Source organism: Dermacentor albipictus, chromosome 8, assembly GCF_038994185.2.
Source record: "Dermacentor albipictus isolate Rhodes 1998 colony chromosome 8, USDA_Dalb.pri_finalv2, whole genome shotgun sequence".
NCBI classification, from domain to species: Eukaryota; Metazoa; Arthropoda; class Arachnida; order Ixodida; family Ixodidae; genus Dermacentor; species Dermacentor albipictus.
Genome location: NC_091828.1, coordinates 76,553,699 through 76,573,133, shown reverse-complemented (window position 1 = coordinate 76,573,133; position 19,435 = coordinate 76,553,699). Strand labels below are relative to the sequence as shown.

Below are 19,435 nucleotides of genomic sequence, written 5' to 3'. Positions count from 1 at the left end.
CAAGCCTTCGCAGTAATGCTACCAACGTTTTACTGCAACGTGAGGAAGCGAACTGAGCTCCAATGACGGAAATTTGCTGAAGGAGAAGAAATTTAGTCCCATCTTAGCGTATTTCTTATCAATGCAGCTACTGTAGAATTTTCCGCACACCTTCTGCAACCTGCGGCTACAAAATTTCTGTTAACTTTCTTCAAAAAATGTGTTCCGGTTGTGAGCAGGAAGCTGACAGAGGGTTGCAAAAAGATTGCAGACTGTATGCCTGTATTCTGTGAGCCAGGTAGCACATTGTCTGTAGAATTTCTGTAGAAACGCCATAAACATTTTGTCATAGTAACTACTGTGGACGCACATAAGTGTATGTGGGAGGAAAAGTGTCATGCAAGAGATTACACATTCATAACATTGTAACGTCTCTCGGAGGAACAATCACTCCATAGAGAGGATACATTGTTGTCTGCTCTAATACTTCTTTTTTGTTTCAGTGCCGCCAAAGTAGTCTAGTCTTTCAGCTTCACCTCTAGGGATTAAGGTTGCTTTATACCTGCGACTTCATCGTAGTCGGAACGTTTCTTCCGAAGCACATTTGAGATTTTCCTTGTTGACTAAAGAACAACCCACGGCAGATAACAGTTACTTTGACACCGGATAACATACGACTTGATATCCAATAAATACTAAAGCAGGGAAGCAAGAAGAAAAAGAAACGCAATGACGTAAATACACTTGCTCAGCGCTAAAAAAAAAACCAGTTTTATTGTTCAACAAGCGACGACATCTCGGAGCACAATACAGTGTACAGGCGTAAAAATACTGCTTGTAAATGTAGTTTATCCGCTTCTGATCAATAGAAGACAATTGTTCATTCATGTGTAATGGCATCAGTTTTACGTTAGTATGTTCGTTGTCCTTGTCGAACCGCTGTGTCTAGCATGTCAAACTAACTAGCCCATTACCACTTCCTAAGCAAGTCCGATGAATTCAACGCGTGCACAAATACTTTCTTGTTCAAAGCTTCGCGTAGTAGTTTTCAAGCAAAATGTCATACCACTTAGTGACGTTCAGTACCTTAATTTTTACTAGTTTCAGGAAGGACATTTCGGCTTTGCACAGTCATGAATATTTACAGCAGTAATTGTTCCCTAGGTACCTGCTGTCAATAGGAAACTCGCAAGCACCGAAGGTACCGACGCAGTAGCCAAAGCTATGGCCGTCAAATCGCAAAGCAAGAAGCAGCCACAAGACAGCAACCAACTGCTCCACTTGTGCTTTCAGTACGCAATGACGCAAAAAGATGGTGTGGAAGACATACAGCTGTTTCTATCGCACTTCAACCTTGAATTTTGCAACATTGTTGAAGACAGCAAAGAGTGCCCGTTGACCCGGATGATGGAGCTGTCACTAGATTATGGTGTGGATGTTCCGGTGTCCTTCACGAGGAAGCACAATGTCACTGGGGATGGTTCGCAAGCATTTGTGCTTCAGGTACGCCTCATGTTAAGTTGTGATTTGTAGCTTAATACAATCATTTGTTTGCTTAGTTGTTTCTCAATTTATTTATTCACAATTTATTTACTTATTTAGCAAATACTGCTAATCCCATGTGCAGGTTTTTTACAGGAGTGTAGTTATAATGGAAGATTATATTCATGTACATAACAACGCACATGATACACAAGCGAGAAGACAAAAAGCAAAGAAGAAAGAAATAAACAATGAAATAACAGTTGTAGTGGTGCATATATAACATTTTATAATTTTCTTAGAATCACCAGCAAGGATACTTTGAGGGTGGCTTACTGGGTAAGTTGGTGATTCATAACGGTGAGTGTACCAGGCGAAGGATAAACGGGGACCAGACAAGTGACAAGGACAAGCGCAGGCGGCAAGAACTGGCGCTTATCCTACACAATTGTCTCACAAAGAGACTCATATCTTTGTTCTGTGTGCTTTCTTATTGTTGGTTGTACAGTAATAATTTGCCGAGAATGTTCATTTCCCGAATTATTTGGGCGGACAATCAAAGTGAAATATAGTGCTCTTACAAATATATCTTTTCAACACTCAATCACGGTTATGGTTCACTTTCACCATGTACTTTTGCAACAGTGATGGCTACAGTATTCTTCTTGAACTACCCTCTTCGCAACTGATGAAGATAATTTTAAACGATGCGTCTTCAAAATGCATAGCCAGCATCGACCCATTTCCAGCAGGTGAATTGTTGAGCAAGTAGAAACAAAATATCAACGTCCAAGCAGCGCCAACTAAAGCATATGCTCAAAAAAAGACTCACACGCTCAAACGCTATGATCTTGATGCAATACCAATTGGCCCAATTTTTCATCTTAACAAAAGATCAACCCTATTGCTTTCGCGATGCGTGCTTTAAATTCTAAAACTATCGGCGTTCCTTAAGTAAAACCACAAGATGTTCACATAGCATTGGTCACATAGCATAGCACTGAAACGAAACCCAATAAGGGTTTCGTTTCAGTCGGAATCGGGGAGGTTCACTTAAATAGAAATCACTTAATATTAGGCAGGACTTGTACGTGCGCTGTCTAGCTAAGGCCAGATGGGATGAAAACACTAACGTATATTGGTGCTGAGTGAGAGCTGGCAAACGCAATGCTATTAAAGCAGTGTGTGAAGGATAGTTTGCATTTCTTGTATGACACTAACTTTGAAGTCAAAGGCGCAGAATTTCGCTTATCATTTTGCACAGCTGCAAAAGTGACATATAATTTGTCTTTCTTTTGGTAACGTACTGTGCAGGAAAAAAAAATACAAAAATGAATTGTTCAGTCGAGTTCAGATGTGAGCTATAGTTCTGAAAAGCAGATTTATATTCTCGGGTTTTATTTATTTGAACTGAATGCCGTGTATTTAGTGCCAAAATCACGCTATGAATAAGAGAAACGCCCCAATGAGGGACTCCAAATTAATTTTGCCCACCTGGGGTTCTTTTAAAGGCATATAAGTCGGAGTACACGAGCGCTCACGCATCTTGCCCCCCTTTGGTTAACTGGCTACCAAATTGGCATTACTGTGGCCGTCATTCATTCATTTCTCAAAGTGTCAATGAACAATTGGTAACTTTAATGATGGCGCACAAGGGAGGTCTGATACTGAAAAAAAACTAAACGGGGAAAAAATAAAGAAAAATGTGGATAAAAGTGTTGCATGGTACATTCTGCGAAATCTTCAATAAGCAAACACGCTACTGAAAAGACAAACACGAGCGTTAACTATGTTCCCACGAATAATGCTAGTATTGACTCTTGATAGCTGTGACTTGTAGGCAGGCGAAAAAAAAAACCAGATGAATTGTCAACTGTTTCTAAGGGCAACATCTGCTCTCTAAACTACAATGCAGATGAGCTGCGGTGGTAAAAATAGCGGGTTCAGTGGTCCTGCTTAATATTGATAACAGTGCACCCTTCGAGAGGCAGTGCTGCGGCGCTCCGGATTCATTTAGACCACGCAAGATTCTTTGACTTGCACGTTTGCGTCATGGAATCTGTCAGACGTGCTTATGGCCGCGAGAAGTACTTTCGACTCGCAACAATCACCTAATAGGACGCTGACAAACTGATGCGCGACAAGTCCACACTTTTGGCAAGTGCTAGTATTATAGAATACTACTGCGTTACAGTGTCATACCTTATCTAATATCGCGAACGTGTTCTCGCGTGATAGCAGCAATGTAATAACCAACTCGAATGTTTTCTTCTCCTTTCACTGATAACCCGCCGCAATGGCGTAGTGCCTATGACGCTTCGCTGCTAAGCTACTTAACTAATTACCTGCCATTGGGTGTAATAGCTCTGGCACTGCACTGGTATGCCGGATGGCGTGGCATCAAATCCTGCGCGGGGCGGCATCTCTTTGTTGAGGGCCAAATGCAAAAATGTCCGAGTATCGAGAATTGGGTGCACGTTAATAACCCGCAGGTGGTTCCAATTTCGCAGAGGTTCTCCAGTATATACGGCGTGCTTCATGATCATACCGTAGTTCTGGCATCGGAAACAGCAAAATTTTATTTAAATTTTGAAGGTAACAATCTCGCGGAGCGAGAACGAATAAAACTAACATTAAAATATTTTGTCGAATAAGAACTTGTTCTATAATACTAGATTTTCGGCGATAGGACAATTAGAAATGTCTAGTAGGGGAAGTTAGCTGAGGGCGCGCAAATACATGAGCCGTTGTTAGCGTCGTATACGAGAAGGGGTTATGGACTACTTTATTTTCTTAGTAATACAACGGAACGGCATTGAAGTTGAAACTCTTATTCACATTGAAGTCAGCGAGGGGAGTGACTCTTAGTTAGAAGAACGACTATTCGCTTCGGAACTGGCCAATGCATGAAGCGGCTGACAATGGTGACGAATTATACGCATTTTGACAGTAGGCTCATTTTAATAGCCCACAGATTCACTTCTAACAACCCAAACTTCTGGAGGGAAATCTGCAGAAGAAATTTGACTCTTCAAAAATACCTCGAAAAAAGCAACGGTCTCGTGGCCTTGACAAGTAAGCCTATACAAGGCCATTTTGCGTTTCTGGTTTGCTAGTAATGTTGTGAACAGCCAGAGAACATGTCAGAAAAAGACACCAGGACTACACGTGTACCTGGAGTCCACAGCCCATTTCCACAAGGTCAAGTACTCTGCCCGGTGTGCAAGTGAAGGAGGCTGTGTGCGGTACACCCCACACAGCCTCCTTCACTTCTTCTGGGTTAGGCGAGCCTTCTCGGAACAGCCCGGGTCTCTGTTTGAGAGCCTAATTGCCAATTTCTATTATGAATATATGGCTGCCACCAGAACAAATCCGCGAAAATTGTGCTGGCGTCCCTGAAGCCGATCAAGGAACTAGGAGACTAAGGGTCTCGATCATATACGAGGAGATTCATGCTGTGGGATTTTCAACGCCACCCCTCTTTATTCTTTACCTCTAAAGAAACAGAAATAAACATCATCAGGTGGCGGAGGAGTCACAGTGTGGACTAATAATTTTTTACTGTGTGTAGACGTCAGCTTATACTGCATGCATATTGCCTGTGAAATGCACCGAGCAACCAGGATGAAGGGGTCGCCATCCATAACTTTGGGTAAAAATTACGACAGCATGCCTTCGATATCATGACACCACAATGAAATTAAATATCTATCCAGCGCGCTACATCGCACTGTTAGCGGAGGTATCTCGTATCCCGGCTTGCTTGCCCAGTTGTATTGATAAAGCACTTCCAGTAAATGCCTGATTTCAACGTAGAATAAAAATCGATCGTTAGTCGGTGCTTCTCTCGTCATCATTCTATATTCGGCCTTGTTTCCTTCGAGTTCCATTATGTGCCAACCAGCGCAATTGAATGGGCTACGACCAGCTGATTCATTCTCCATTTTCCCCGGTTAGACATCGACCCACCCTTTTCAATGGTGCTCTAAACATTAATTCATGCCGTCATTCATTCATTCACTTCTTGCAGATCAACCTAAACGAAGAAGTAAACGAATTTTTCATGGCCTTGGATGGCTTGGATGAAACAGAAGTGAAGGAGTTTTACAAGCTCTGCCTCAGCCAGTATGCCCTACTCCACGACACTAGCTTTGCAGAAGAGCTGATAGACGCCGACGATGAGAGTAAGTTATTGACGCGATATGGGGCCCTATAACGTAAACGTAGCCCATGCCCATGAATGGCACATGCTTTCGGATGTAGATTAGGACGAAACGCTTTTCTAGCATCTAGAGCAAAATAGGTAGTCAGCCGTAAATTAAACTCACCGAATTATCAACTACGTAGGGTTTTCTAGGCGCACTAATATTTTTCCTCTGTTCCTCTTGACTCGACAACAAAGGTCTGAACTTTAAAATCCCTAGAACCTTGTGTGGCCGTTACGAAACGTTGAGCAATGATGGGGATCACAGGGTTAACGGCACACATTTAACCCTTTTTGCCACACTTTGGATTCTTCATCTTAATTCAGAATATTTGGCTTAGCGAGGGGGACGTAAACTTTCATAAGGCGTCATTTCTATTAGTGCTTAAGTTATAACGCCTGTAGCCCTATCTCGTTGATCATGTTCTCCTTATATCTTCTAAATAATAATTCATTTCCAGCCAGAGCAAATGTCACCTAACTAACGATTTAGCCTATATAGTGCTTGTAATCTTTTAGTTGCTTAGCATCTTGCATAAAGCAATAAGCATGGATGCAAAATATTTATTTATGGGGTTTAACCTCATGAAACAGCACGGTGACTTACGTGGAAGGATGTAAGGGGAGACTACTGATTAATTTTGGACCACCTGGGTGCACGAGTGCGTTAACCAGTAAAAGTGGATATATATTTCTAGATAATATGTTAATATCAACAAGCTGAGGCTTAGCACAGATGTCACGGACGGAACACGTTCAAAATTTCGGAAGATTCAGCGGAGGATTCTCGAACAAGCACAACACTGCCTTCCGGACAGTTACACTATACATGTTTGTCCGCCATCAGACCAAGAACCGTTTTATGAATTCCAAGCGATATCGAGTAGCGCATTTATTATCGTCTTAATTATTTAGTTCATAGTCCAACCTTCTGGAAATTTATTGGCCTTCTCTTATTCACCTCAACGTATATGTGGCGTCGTCTCACATGCATCCGAATAGATGCACGTGACAGGCGCGATATTCACACACCGAGGGCACATTAGGGGTCAAGGTAGAACCCAGCTGTAGCTTCTGGGAAAAAAAGTATGTGCGACAAAAAAAAAACTACGCTGTAAATCTAAATAATAGAAATTCCATAAAACGAATGGAATTATTAAGATATATATATTTCTCCAAACACGCTGGCGCAGGCAAATCTGGCACTTTAGACCAAGGGCAGGAACTTATTGTCGTAAACTCGATGTTCCCGTGCGAAATTAAGTGCGACATACCAATTCAACTTTCGGAGTTATTTTAAAGGTGAAACATTGTGGTCAGATATCTTATGTCAACATATTTGCTTACATCTGGCGCGATATGTGAAATGCGTATCATTTTACGAAGTCTAAGCGTGTCAGCCTATCGCACACGTCTGTCACGCTTCGTGCACGCGACATATTTTCGGAACAAGCAGGCCAACGTTTTCCGATGCTAAACATCAATGTACCGTGCTTAAGAGGTTTTCCAGACGCAAATAAGGCTACCTGCTTAGCGAAGTTATCACACGACGTCACTGGCTGGACAGCACTTGTAGACGTCTTCCTGATTCTCTCAGTTGCAGACGTTGTTAACCGACCGGCGAATTCCAATGGTCTCGCAAGCATAGACGTGGCGTCCTTGTCCGAGCACACGGGTGTTGCAGCAGGTTCGTCCAAATTTACGCACTACTGGCGCTGCATGTCTGTTTCTCAGTGCTAAAGATCTGTGAATAAACGTGCAAAACCAGGTAAAAGCCCGACAATCTGTGAAGCTTGTACTTACTAGACATTTAGCGTACATCGCTTCGCCATCTCTTCTGCAGTGCCAACCTAAATTTGGTATTGACAAGCTTCATAGCACGGTTGCTAATTGCTTTGCTTTGCTTAGTGAGATGGCGTGCATATTAAGATTAAGACGACACATGCCAGGAGAGATGTTCAATTTTTCTCTATCAGATGCTGTCCCAATCTCCTAAAAGATTTTGTATTAGACATTTACATGCAAGACGCGTGAATGCGAGCTAATGATCATGTGAATATGTAGAATAAATTACGAAAGCAGGAAAAAGCAAAGCAGTCAGAATTAAAAAGAAATGGTAATGAACACAAAACTATGTTTTGCCGCATTCTGGCAGTGTACACAGACAATTATAATATGGAACATTTTAGGTCAAGCCTAATAAATTCTTTGTGAGCATGATAGAGCTCTATAATGTGCCCGAACAGTAAAGCTTTACTTAAAGGAAAGCGTAAATTAACACATCTCCTTTTAAGAGAGAGATGTGTAGATCCATGATCAAAATTATGTGGACCATGATTTTTACGAAGAAAGGCGAAACTCTTAGCAATTCAGGCTGACATCTGAGCACTTAAATATTAAAAATGCACTGCGACATGGGAATAGCCAATGGGAATTGCAGCTTGAGTTTCTGATTACACACCAAGCACCAAGAAAACTGAGCTTCTTTTTCTTGTTTCTTTGTTTTTGCAGAACGCATGGAAACCATGCTTTTTAGCGCAGTTGTGAGGAGTAGAAAGTAAAGTACTTAATACTCGGCATAATGGCACAGGAACGCACGCTGCTAAATTATCTTTTTTGTTCGCTGGCGTCTGTGGCGATGAGACATGCATACTTTTCTGACGAACATCTACAATAAGCTCCCACACGGGCCGCAGGTCGATGGAGGCAGTTGTTGGACCTATACCACAGTCGTTCACAGGTTGGCCAGCACGGCAACGTTTCGGCCGACGAGCGCGCTCTAGGCCTGTTGGCGTACATGTCGCGACCCGGCGAGAGTTTGAGAATGCGGCGCCTCTTGGCGTGGCACGTCCTGCTCTACCTAGTGGGCCCGAAGGCGGAGCTCCTGAAGGCACTGTATGGGACGCAGGGAGAACGAGGTGCCCCTAACCACGACGTATTCGCGGTAACGTCGACTACCTTTATTATAACTTGGACATCTCTGTCTGCGTACTATAGTTTTCGGCTATCTGTTTTAATTATTGACATTCAAGTGGGGTATGGGAAGCTGCATACTGATCCCGGTTAAACCCATAATCACCGCATTGAGATGACTCGATCGTTAAAACTCTCAGACAACAAAAGACAGCTGTCTACACTTAACGGTAAAAAAAGAGACTTCTCCGGTTGGCCCCAGGAACATAACACTGCCTTTCTCCTCTGGACATTATGTTATGAGGAACGCCACTCCGAATAGACCACACCGACAACGTAAAGCCTTAGTAAAAATAAAACCGTTTTGGCTTATACGTCTTCATAATTGTCGTTCACGAAATGCTGGGTTATCGTGCGGATAAACGGAAGCAGATGGGTTGTTGGCGCCATCTTGTGAGAATAAGAAGAAGTATTGCAGTAACTAACTATATTCCACTTATCTGCTTGTGTATAGGGATGGCAGGGACGCAGTCGCCTTTATGTGGCCCCTTTCAGTGACCATATGATAATACCATCCACGTAACGCAAAAACCTTTCAGGTGTTGTAGTACAAAGCGGCACAGCACATTGCTACCAGCGTATTTCCGGGTCTTCATTATACCAGCCATATCACTGTTCTTAGCTATCTAATTCCGGTGAGCTTTCCCGTTCTCATCTCTGTTAAATATCAGCCGCAACCAATTATTATATATGCTTGCGCTTTACCATTTCGACTTATCGGATTATAAAAAAAACTCAGCACATTTTTTTTTGCATCAATCCTAGAAAGAATGTAATACAACACGGAAACTGCGGTAGAATAAATATGTATGAAAATAAAATGTCGCTTCCCCCGCATGTAGCCTAACAAAGTAGCTGCTTATTGCTGGTCGTTGAAACATTACTTCAAACAAGAAAAAAAAACCCTTTTAGTGCGAAAAGCATTGAAGGAATGAAGAAGTCAACAGGACATAGCGCCCACTAACAACCAAGTTCATTCCTCAGATAGCCGGAATATAGGTACCATAGTAGGGGGAGGAGAAAGGGGGAAAAAGGGGGGAAATACCTGCCCAACCACATGTCCAAGAATACACATCGCCTCCAAATATATGGATATTTATTATCTAGTAAGGTAACAGGTGGCGCATTAGCATTTCAATGCGAAGCTTTCTTTGCCTCTTGATTCAACTTTTCCACTTCTCCTGCTGCTGCTGTACCTCACTTACACGTCGCGTAGGCGGTGGTTCAGGGCGTGTATATACATGCCAGGAGTGTGGCGGACAGGAAAGACGACATGCGAAACTCGTTTAGACCCTTCTATCGATGGTAGTGACAATGCCTCCAGAGTTTCATGGGTGTCGCAACAATTGCCTCTTAATGGCTTTATATATCTGCAGCCCCCCGTAAAGGCATTGCAGAAACCGAAGAGCTAACCTTTGCACTAATGTGCAACAGCCCCCAGGGTAGGTAGATACAACTATAGAGAGGAGATAGGGAGAGGAGGCACAGAATGGGCAGAACCAACACTTACTCGCTCTAGGTGGTGTTGGGAGTACAGACGCAGTCACGAAACGAGTGAATAACAGCCTTGCCACTCTTTATTGGCCGCTCGCATACATAGAGGAGGGGGGGGGGGGGAGACGGAAATGGGACGTAAGAAGGCGAAGAGACGCCGTTACTAGAAATGCCAGCGGTTACAGAAAACCTGGACAAATTTAAGTGCCAGCTGCAGTGCGGTACGTTTCTGCTGTTTTTGAAAACAAACACCGTGCAGTTTTGTCAAGCGCACAAGTGACGGGGGGCATGCAGACGCAAAGCCGCATTAACACACCGTAGGATCTTAGCGACAATACGGAAGCGGCCGCACGTCATATCAATATTTCTGTGCCTGCTACGCTAGTCTTGCTGTCATTGCGTTGCTTGAGGACGTGGGTTCCAGCTCGACCACGGTAGCCGCATTTTGACAGGAATAAATACAAAAACGACGTGCAGTTAGATTTTGGTGCACGTTAAAAGCCCCAGGAGAGGAAAAGTATTCTGCAGTCCGCCCCTGCGGCATGCCTCTTGATTTTATTGTGGTTTTGGCCACATACAGCCCAATATTTCAAGTAAAGTGGAACAGTTTTCACACGACGCGATATGCCGTGTCAAGCAATGACTATACTCACCTTCTCGGAGGTTACGAACAATGGCGCACAATAACGGCTAAAGCAAACACGTCTCGCTGTGTTCTAGCTATGTGCTACGCGGACAAGCAGCAGTCGAACACACAAGGTAACGTTTAACACCAACTCACCATGCTCATATTCCACTAAACGCTGAAGAAATTAAACGTTCGCTGTCAACATCACCACTAATTATCCTGAATCACAGCAAACAGCACAGAAAGCATCGCGTGCATCGATTCCCACAGTGCGTGTGATCCGCATGATTTTGTCTGCGGCCTCGCTGTCATGAAAGGCTTCCTGAATGTCGCGTGCTTTTTTGTCTCCCTATTTGACCCCAACGGCGTAATCTTCAAAACATATGGAGAATTCACCCCCGCGGGTGTTGTCAACTGCATTTCTTTACCGTGCGTTCGCTTTTACATCGGCCAGACTGGCCACTGTGTTAGTTACCGCCTCAGGACGCACGCCAATCGTATCTGCGGGCCCGTAGGCAGCCCGCTGGCAAGTAACTGTTCCATGTGCAAGTACACCCCTAGATTTGGCAATTGCCAAGTTGTGGCTAAATAAAGCGTCAAACGCGCGCGTGAAGTCCATGAAGCCTTTATTATTTCCCAGGCAAGGGAAAGGAACTTCGTGAGTGCACCGTCTAACTTACTTACTAGATAATAAATATCACTGTCTTTTGAGGTGATGCGTGTTCTAGTACTTGTGCCTAAGCAGTTGTTGCCCCCCCTTTTTTTTCTCCTCTCTCCAATACTCCCCCCCCTGTCTTCGATTTAATTATTTGCCACCATCTGAGAAATAAACTTCCCGGACAGTGAGCGCCTCTTTCCTGTGACCTTGCTCCTTCGTGCAGCGTTTAAAACACAATTTCCTTGTCTCAAGAGACGTATTGTACTATGCTCTTCATTATTTTTCTTAAAACGCAAATTAAGTTCATTTATGCTTCTTTAGCAGCTGAAGGTGAAGATAACCTTAATATTATTTCACATATATGTTTATTCACATCAAAAGGTACTTTATAGTAGGGGGAATATTATTCCTTGCAACGATGCATAAAATTAATTCTTAGACAATTTTCAGATCATTGGAGGCACAACATTTAGAATTAGTTAAATTCTGTACATTGCTTGGTAGTAATGCTCGCGCGACAGTGACTTCTAATGGAAGAGTATCCGCGAATTTCTAACAAAACTAAGTGCCATCTGCCTTGCAAGTTGGTGCCGTTTGCGATCATAGAATCGTGGATGTTGTAACAAAATAAATCACAAAAGAAAATCTGTGTCATGCCGCTTGTTCCACAGGGATATGCAAAACAAAGGTGTGAACGCATGATGACGAAATTGGAGGGCGTCCGGTACCGAGCTCTCGACATCTTGGAAGGTGAGAAACTTGTTGATTGGTCTCATTCATAGATGGCCACTTTAGCTTGTACCAGAACAAATGCATAAGAAATTTTCAAGAGACAGTCGCTATTGAGAAATATTTGCAATCTTTGCAATCTTGTCACTTGCGTTAACAACATTATCCGCATCTAAGCACAATATTACGTTACTACTAATCGTAATTTCTTCAGCCCTTGCACACACGTATGGAGAATAGCAGGTGCTCCTAAATACATACTTCAAAATCATAGGTGGTATAAAGCACTACAACTGCTTCATTTCCAAATATTTGTTAGAAGTTGAAATTATAATAGAACTACAACGATGCGGGCATCTCGCCCTAACTTTTAGGGCAGGCGGTCTCACTCCATTCATTTCTACGTTGATTTCAGGTGACGGTGCCGTTCCTGTCGAGATCATCACTAAAGTGGCAACATTCATGGCCCAGTTCCAGAGTGCGGTGGCTTTCGTCTACAACAGCTCGCAACAAAACGTAAAATTCGCCTCACCTGCAGTGTCAAAAACACCAGCTCCGGTCACTGCCGGTAAAGAAGTTGGGCTGTTCCCGAAACTGACGTCCCAAAATGGTACACTCGGCGAGCTTTTCACGGCCGTCAAAGGTGTAAAAAAGGTACGACTGCGTTGTTTCAGCCAAATAACTCTATTCCACGCCCAGTATGCGGCCTTTCTGCTTTAAGGCGTTGTCTAAGTCACTCAGCCACATAGCATCAAAAACCCGAGATTGAGATCCTGTGCAACGGGCTTCACAGCGCCGCCACGTAGGCATTAAAGAGTAATATGGCTCATATTTACCGTTACTCCTACTAATGATGATGATATAGGTGGTTTTGAGATGCAGGGACCAGGATTGACAAAGAGCACCAAAAAATTATGTGAGGTACTCGATGGTGTGGTCAATGACAAAAGTTAAACGTAACGGAATTATATGGAGACGTAAAAGCTTCACTGTCATCATCATCATCATCATCATCATCATCATCATCACCACTACCATCATCATGAGCAGCAGCAGCGGCAGCCTGTTTTATTTCTACTGCAGGACGAAGGCATTTCCCTGCGATTTCCAGTTACCCCTGACGTGCGCCAACCGATTCCAACATGCACCCGCGAATTTCCAAATTTTATCGCTTCACCTAGTCCTCTGTCGTCCTCGATTGCGTTCACCTTCTCTTGGTACCCATTCTGTAACCCTAATAGTCCAGCGGTTCTCTAACCTGTGCTATACATGACCTGCCCAACTCCATTTTTTTCTCTTGATGTCAATTAGAATATCGTCTATACCTGTTTGCTCTCTGATCCGAACAACTCTCTTTCTGTCTCTTAATGTTATGCCTAGCAATCTTCGTTCCATCGCTTTTTGCGTCGTCCTCAACTTGTTCTCAAGCTTCTTTGTCAGTCTCCAAGTCTCTGCATATTCGGCGTCGATCTTTACTACAAAGACTTCCAAGTTTAATAGTTTGAATACTTCTTCCAAGCTCGCAGTGAATAGTATCGCAGAGATTGTGTCAGCCTCTCTGACCCCATTTTTTATAGGTATCTTCCCGCTTTTCTTGTCTAGAGCTAAGGTAGCTGTAGAACCTCTGTAGCTATTTTCCAAGCTATTTACGTAAGTGTTCTGTACTCCTTGATTACGTAATGGCGCTATGACTGTTGGTATCTCTACTGAATTAAATGCGTTTTCGTAATCGATGAAAGCCATATAGAAAGGCATATTATACTCTGCGGATTTCTCGATTACCTAATTAATTACATCGATGTGATCCATTGTAGAGTATCCCTTCCAGAATCCAGCCTCTACATTCGGTTGACTTAAGTCCAGTGCTGCCCTTATTCCATTCGAGATTACTTTGGTAAATATGTTATATAATACTGGGAGTAAGCTCATCGGTCTATAAGTTTTCGATTTTCAACATCTCTCTTTTTGTGGATTAGTATAATGTTTGCATTCTTCCAGTATTCGCCGACCCTTGCAGTCAATAGACCCTTCGTATAAAGAGGCGCCAGTGTTCCAAGCATTATGTATCCTCCGTCTTTGATCAAATCGACTTTTATTCCATGTTCTCCTGCCGCTCTTCCTCGTTTGATGTCTTGCAGGGCCCTTCGGGCTTCATCACTAGCTATAGAAATAGTTTCTGTATCCTGTTCATTGCTGTTTCTGATTGAGGTATCCCGACTTCTCTGGTCACTGTACGGGTCAGTATAGAATACGTCTCCTGCTTTTACTATATCTTCGAGTTGCTGATGATATTACCGTGCCTATTTTTAGTGCATACATCTTGCTTTGTCCTACGCCAAGTTTCCTTCTCACTGACTTCAGGCTGCGTCCTTTTTTGCGGCTTCTTCAGTCTTTCTCACGTCATAGTTTCGAATACCACTTATTTTCGCATTGTTCATCAGTTTAGACAGTTCCATGAATTCTATCTTATCTCTTGAGTTCGACACTTTCTTTGTCGTTTCTTTATTCGGTCGTTTCTTACTTGGGAGATCTTGCCCAGTGGTCGCCTTGGTGCCTTGCCTCCCACATAAATTGCTACCTTTGAAGCCAACCTAGTTACGGTCTCATCATTAAGCTCTATCTCATCATCATCTCTCTCTTCCAAGGCCTCGTGTTTATTTGCCAGCACCAGCCTGAATTTGTATGCTTTTGTCCTTACTGCCTGAAGGTTGATCTGTTTCTTCTTGACCAATTTTGCTATTTCTCTCTTCAAATTGAGCCGAATCCTAGCCCTCACTAACCTACGATCACTGCACTTTACCCTATCTATCACTTCTACATCCTGCACTATGCTGGGATCAGCATAAAGTATGAATCAATTGCATTTCTTGTTTCACTATTACGGCTTTTCGAGGTCCACTTTCTGTTGCTACGCTTCTTGAAAAAGGTGTTCATAATTCGAAGCATCTTCCTTTCTGCGAATTCAACCAGCATCTCTCCTCTAGCGTTCCAAAGAATCGACGCCGTAGTTCCCAATTGCTTGTTCACCCGCCTGCTTTTTCCCCACTTTTGCATTGAAGTCGCCCATTACTATAGTATACGGAGTTTGTACTTCTTTTATTGCTAATTCAACATTTTCATAAAACTGCTCTACTTCCTCCTCATCCTGACTGGATGTTAGAGCGTAGGCTTGTACTACCTTTAATCTATACCTCTTATTAAGTGTGATTACGACTACAGCTACCCTCTCATTAATGCTGTAGAATTCGTCAATGCTACCGCTGTGTCCTTATGGATTAGGAATCGTACCCCGTGTTGCTTCTTAGCTAGGAGACCTCTATAGCAGAGAACTTGTCTGTTATGCAGTAATGTATAAGCCTCACCAGTTCTAATCTCTCTGAGGCCGATTATATCAACAAAAATTTCTGCTAATTCCTCAAAGTGTCCTGCTAAACTAACCTTGCTCGAGAGGGTTCGGGTGTTAAACGTTGCAAGGGTCAGTTTCTATTGGCAGCCTGTCCAGATCCAGAGGTTCTTAGCACCCTCCGCTGCGTTACAGGTCTGACCGCCACCTTGGTCAGGTGCTTCACAGCTGCTGGGGACTGAGGGACATTGGGTAATTGAGTGAGCCATGTAGGAGGGGGGGGGGGCGAATACTGCACCAAGGAGGCCAATTCCTGTTCTGGTGAGGGAGTGTCTGGTCGAAGCTTAATGGGCCTTTCTAATTTGGTTGTAACTGGATTTGTATTGCCCCACTCACTCTCAGCATCTTTTGCCGGTGACAGGCGTCACTCCAAGCCTGGAGATGTTGTGCGCTGGAGGAGGTAAATTGCAAGCTCACCATCGTAAAACAAAGAAAAATAAAAAGGAAGAGAAAAAAGAAAAAAAAGAAAATAGAGAGAAAAGAAAGAAGAAAAAGAAACCCCGCTATAACGACATATAACGAGCATTCGACATAGCTTCCTCGGCTAATCCCACAGGCGGCGAGGTTAGCTTATCGCCGAGAAGAACAGCCTCGAGGGCCCCACCCATGTGCATAAAATTTTTATTTTTGCATACTGACATTGAGTGGCAAAAGAAAATGCACGAGAATAAAAGTGTACAAATGTAGCTGTGGAACCTACGCTAGACAATGACGTCACTAAACCCGTGTAAGGCATACATTTTCATGCTATACTCAAGATGTTTAAGAAAATGCATCGTCAGTGCTACTGAAAGCAAGCACAGCTTCTTCTAATTATAGTTCGCTTCTGGTCACATTATTTAGTACAAGAAAAGTCGCCGTTTCGCTCAAAAGGAGTAGCATCGCTTGCGATAGCAAGTTAGCACACAGCTATACAAAGTAATGATAGTAGATTTATCGGCTGCGTAAACTTGTAAACGTTCGCTAACTAAATTAATAAGCCCGCTGTCACGCGCAAAGCTAAACATGAACACATCGTACTTGATGATCGTGGAAACTTGCCGTCAAAACACTGGAGTGAGGAAGTGCGGCAACCTCAGCGGACGAATGGACCTTCGTGTTGCGTCTCGCTTCAATGCCAACTGAGCGTTTAAAGCACAGCACACAAGAAGCTACCAGCACTCGGCCCACTTTGTACACATCGCAGATCGCTTTCAAGGTATGGGCGCCCGCGCACCTCCCCGTACGCAACAGCCGCTGAACTAAAACGCCCCTCTCACCACCTCTGCCCTCTCCCCGTCTCTGCCCTTTCCCCGGTGTTTCGTGTGCGACGAACGACGGCGCGATTCCTCCCCGCTATCCTATTTTGCGCGCGCGAGATTCAGCCGCGATCGTCGGCTGACCATCGCAAGCTTTCACTCGCACACACAGCTTACGACGCGCGGCGACGGTATTGTCACCCTTGGACTTTATACTGAACATCATGGCGATGCCGACAGAAACAGTGTGCCTCGAGTGTCGATATATTTGATATCGCAATAAGAACAAAGGGCAATGTGACGGTAGTTATGGTATGCAGATGCCAATTCAGGCAGGCCATGTGGCAATTCGCATTGTTGCAGTTCGCGAAGTGGTTATGTCTTCGTATTCCATCGTCAAAATCATTTCGAACGTTTTGCTGCCACCCGTTGCGTACTTAAATGATTCATAAAATTCATGGCAGCTTTGCTGCTATTCCCTGCAGAGCAACACCTCTGGCAGCAAGGCGGCGAGTTCACCCTATCCTGGTTCGGCTTCATAAAGAAGTGCAACATTAGGGCTTTAGGGCTTGTGGAAAGCCACGTATCGACGTGGCTAAATCTGAGCAGGCGTTTTTTTTTTTGAAGTGGTTGTACGACACTTTATTTTGCTTCACGAGGATACCGACAACTACCGTCGCTGTTCGAGTAACACAAATTCCTTCTGCTTGGCTGTAATCGCGCTTCGCACATAAATTTAGGCGGCATGTTTGTTAATATCGCTCGGTCTTTTCACTCACTCAATACCACTCCCAGGCGAGACGACACTGTTCAAAACAACTGCTCCTACACAACAGCGAATGCAACTGAAAGACACGGCCACGTACACGCTAAGGTGCGCGTGTCCATGAACCCGCCTCTCACATAGAACAGTGTGGCCAACCTGCGTCTCGCAATTACATCTTTTTTCAGCTCAATTATTTTGTAAATAAATATAGTCGGATACTTTTCAATCATGTCTTGTGGGTTCTGATTAGGGCGCTGCGTAAATCTTCGACCCTTTGCTCAAGAATATTTTACTTTGTTCAATGTCAACTGGGAGAAAAACAAGAACATTTAGTACACGCGGAGTATGTATAAGATATTGACACGTGTACTTGTTAATCTTTATCGAGTGACTACGTTTCACCACTTAACAAATGTTATCCCACAGCGCAGTACGCGCCTGCAGGTATCGGAAGTTTCCCGAATGTTATCGATGGTTCTATCCGCTGTCTGTTGTCACCGAGCTTTGTGTAATCTGATTTCATGTGTGCACGACACGAATGGTGTAGAATATTCTGGAAGACACGCGGGCACTAGCGATTGCTCTGGAACCTTCGACCACTCATGTATAAAAGCAGACCCGCTTGACTCGCTGATCAGATTTGCGACGAGCGCCGACTGTGTTCGACGCTGTCGCTGTTCTTTGAGTGTACTCTGTTTTTGAGGGCACCGGTTTGCTCATTAAAGCGTTAGTTTCGTAATCCCCAGTTTTGCTACTTTCTTCACCGTAGCTACTGCGTGACACCTGGTGAAAGTGCTAGTGCGTTAATGTAGGGAACACCCCCGCAATGTCGCGATGCAAGCCCGAAACCCGAGGACGACAACAACGTCGCCAAGGACCAGCGAGCAAGTCGTAGGCAGCAAGGAATGTTACCGCAATACGGACCCCTTCCCGAGAAGAACGGAGGGATCACGCCCAAGCCAGCGACCCTAACCTGCACCAGCTTCCCCCAATCTGATGCAACAACCTCGGGGCCCACCATTCTTCCATGGATCATCGTCTGAAGAACCAGAAAGCTAGCTTGGAGACATATGAACGAACCGCGACCTTCAACAACCTGGACTCTAAAGACAAAGTGGGACATGTGTTTTTCGCTTTGGAAGCCGCCGTCAGGACGTGTTCGAGAACAGAGAAGCCACCTTAACGACATCCATGTGACCTGTTCCGAAGCGGCTTCCTGCAGACATTCACAAGCGTCGTACGCAGAGAATGAGCCCAAGCTCTACTACAAACTTGAGCGCAGCTGCCCAATGAGACCATCATGATCTTCACGGAGGAGATGGCCGTGCATCTCGCCATGCCCACCCGGAAATCTCCAAGGACAAGAAAGCCCGCCTGCTCATGCGTGGTGTGATAGAGGAACCTTTCGCCGGAATGGTACAAATGGCACCGAAGACCGTCGACGAGTTACTTCACGAGGCCACCAGGATTGAGAAGGCACTGAAAATGCGGAACCACAATTCAACCGCTGCACGAACTCAACAAACTGCGCGAGACTATCGGAGTGGTGGTGCGGGAAGGGCTTCAGAAGCTGTTCCCCTCATCACAGCCTCAAGTGGCTTCGATTGCCGACGTCGTACGCGAGGAGCTCTAACAATCACTCGGAGTTCCTCAATGGTCGCAGGCTCACCTGTAAGCAATGACGTACTGCGCCGTAGTCCGTCCTCACGTTCCCCGTCCGCGCCTGCGCCAGGGCTCAGTAACGCCACATTTCCGTCGTCCACCGCCGCCACCGCGAGCACGCCAACCGATCGCCTCGCGCTGCATTCCGATGAAGACTGATGTTTGGCGCGCGCCCGACCACCATCCGCTTTGCTATCATTGCGGTGAAACCGGCCACAT

At 44.4% G+C, this 19,435-nt stretch overlaps 1 protein-coding gene across 8 annotated transcripts in view; it reads left to right on the top strand.

Moving 5' to 3' along the window:
• LOC135895916 (uncharacterized) overlaps positions 1-19,435 on the top strand; it is a 210,004-nt gene that overhangs the window by 25,216 nt on the left and 165,353 nt on the right. For 3 of the 8 annotated variants that reach the window (XM_065424194.1, XM_065424201.1, XM_065424167.1), the window contains exons 7-12: positions 1,144-1,482; positions 5,492-5,645; positions 7,263-7,352; positions 8,362-8,609; positions 12,090-12,168; positions 12,563-12,801. The exons of the other annotated variants lie outside the window; for them this stretch is intronic. In XM_065424194.1, coding sequence (XP_065280266.1) covers positions 1,144-1,482; positions 5,492-5,645; positions 7,263-7,352; positions 8,362-8,609; positions 12,090-12,168; positions 12,563-12,801 — 1,149 coding nt within the window. The remainder of the gene's footprint in view (positions 1-1,143; positions 1,483-5,491; positions 5,646-7,262; positions 7,353-8,361; positions 8,610-12,089; positions 12,169-12,562; positions 12,802-19,435) is intronic. 8 annotated transcript variants of the gene reach the window in all.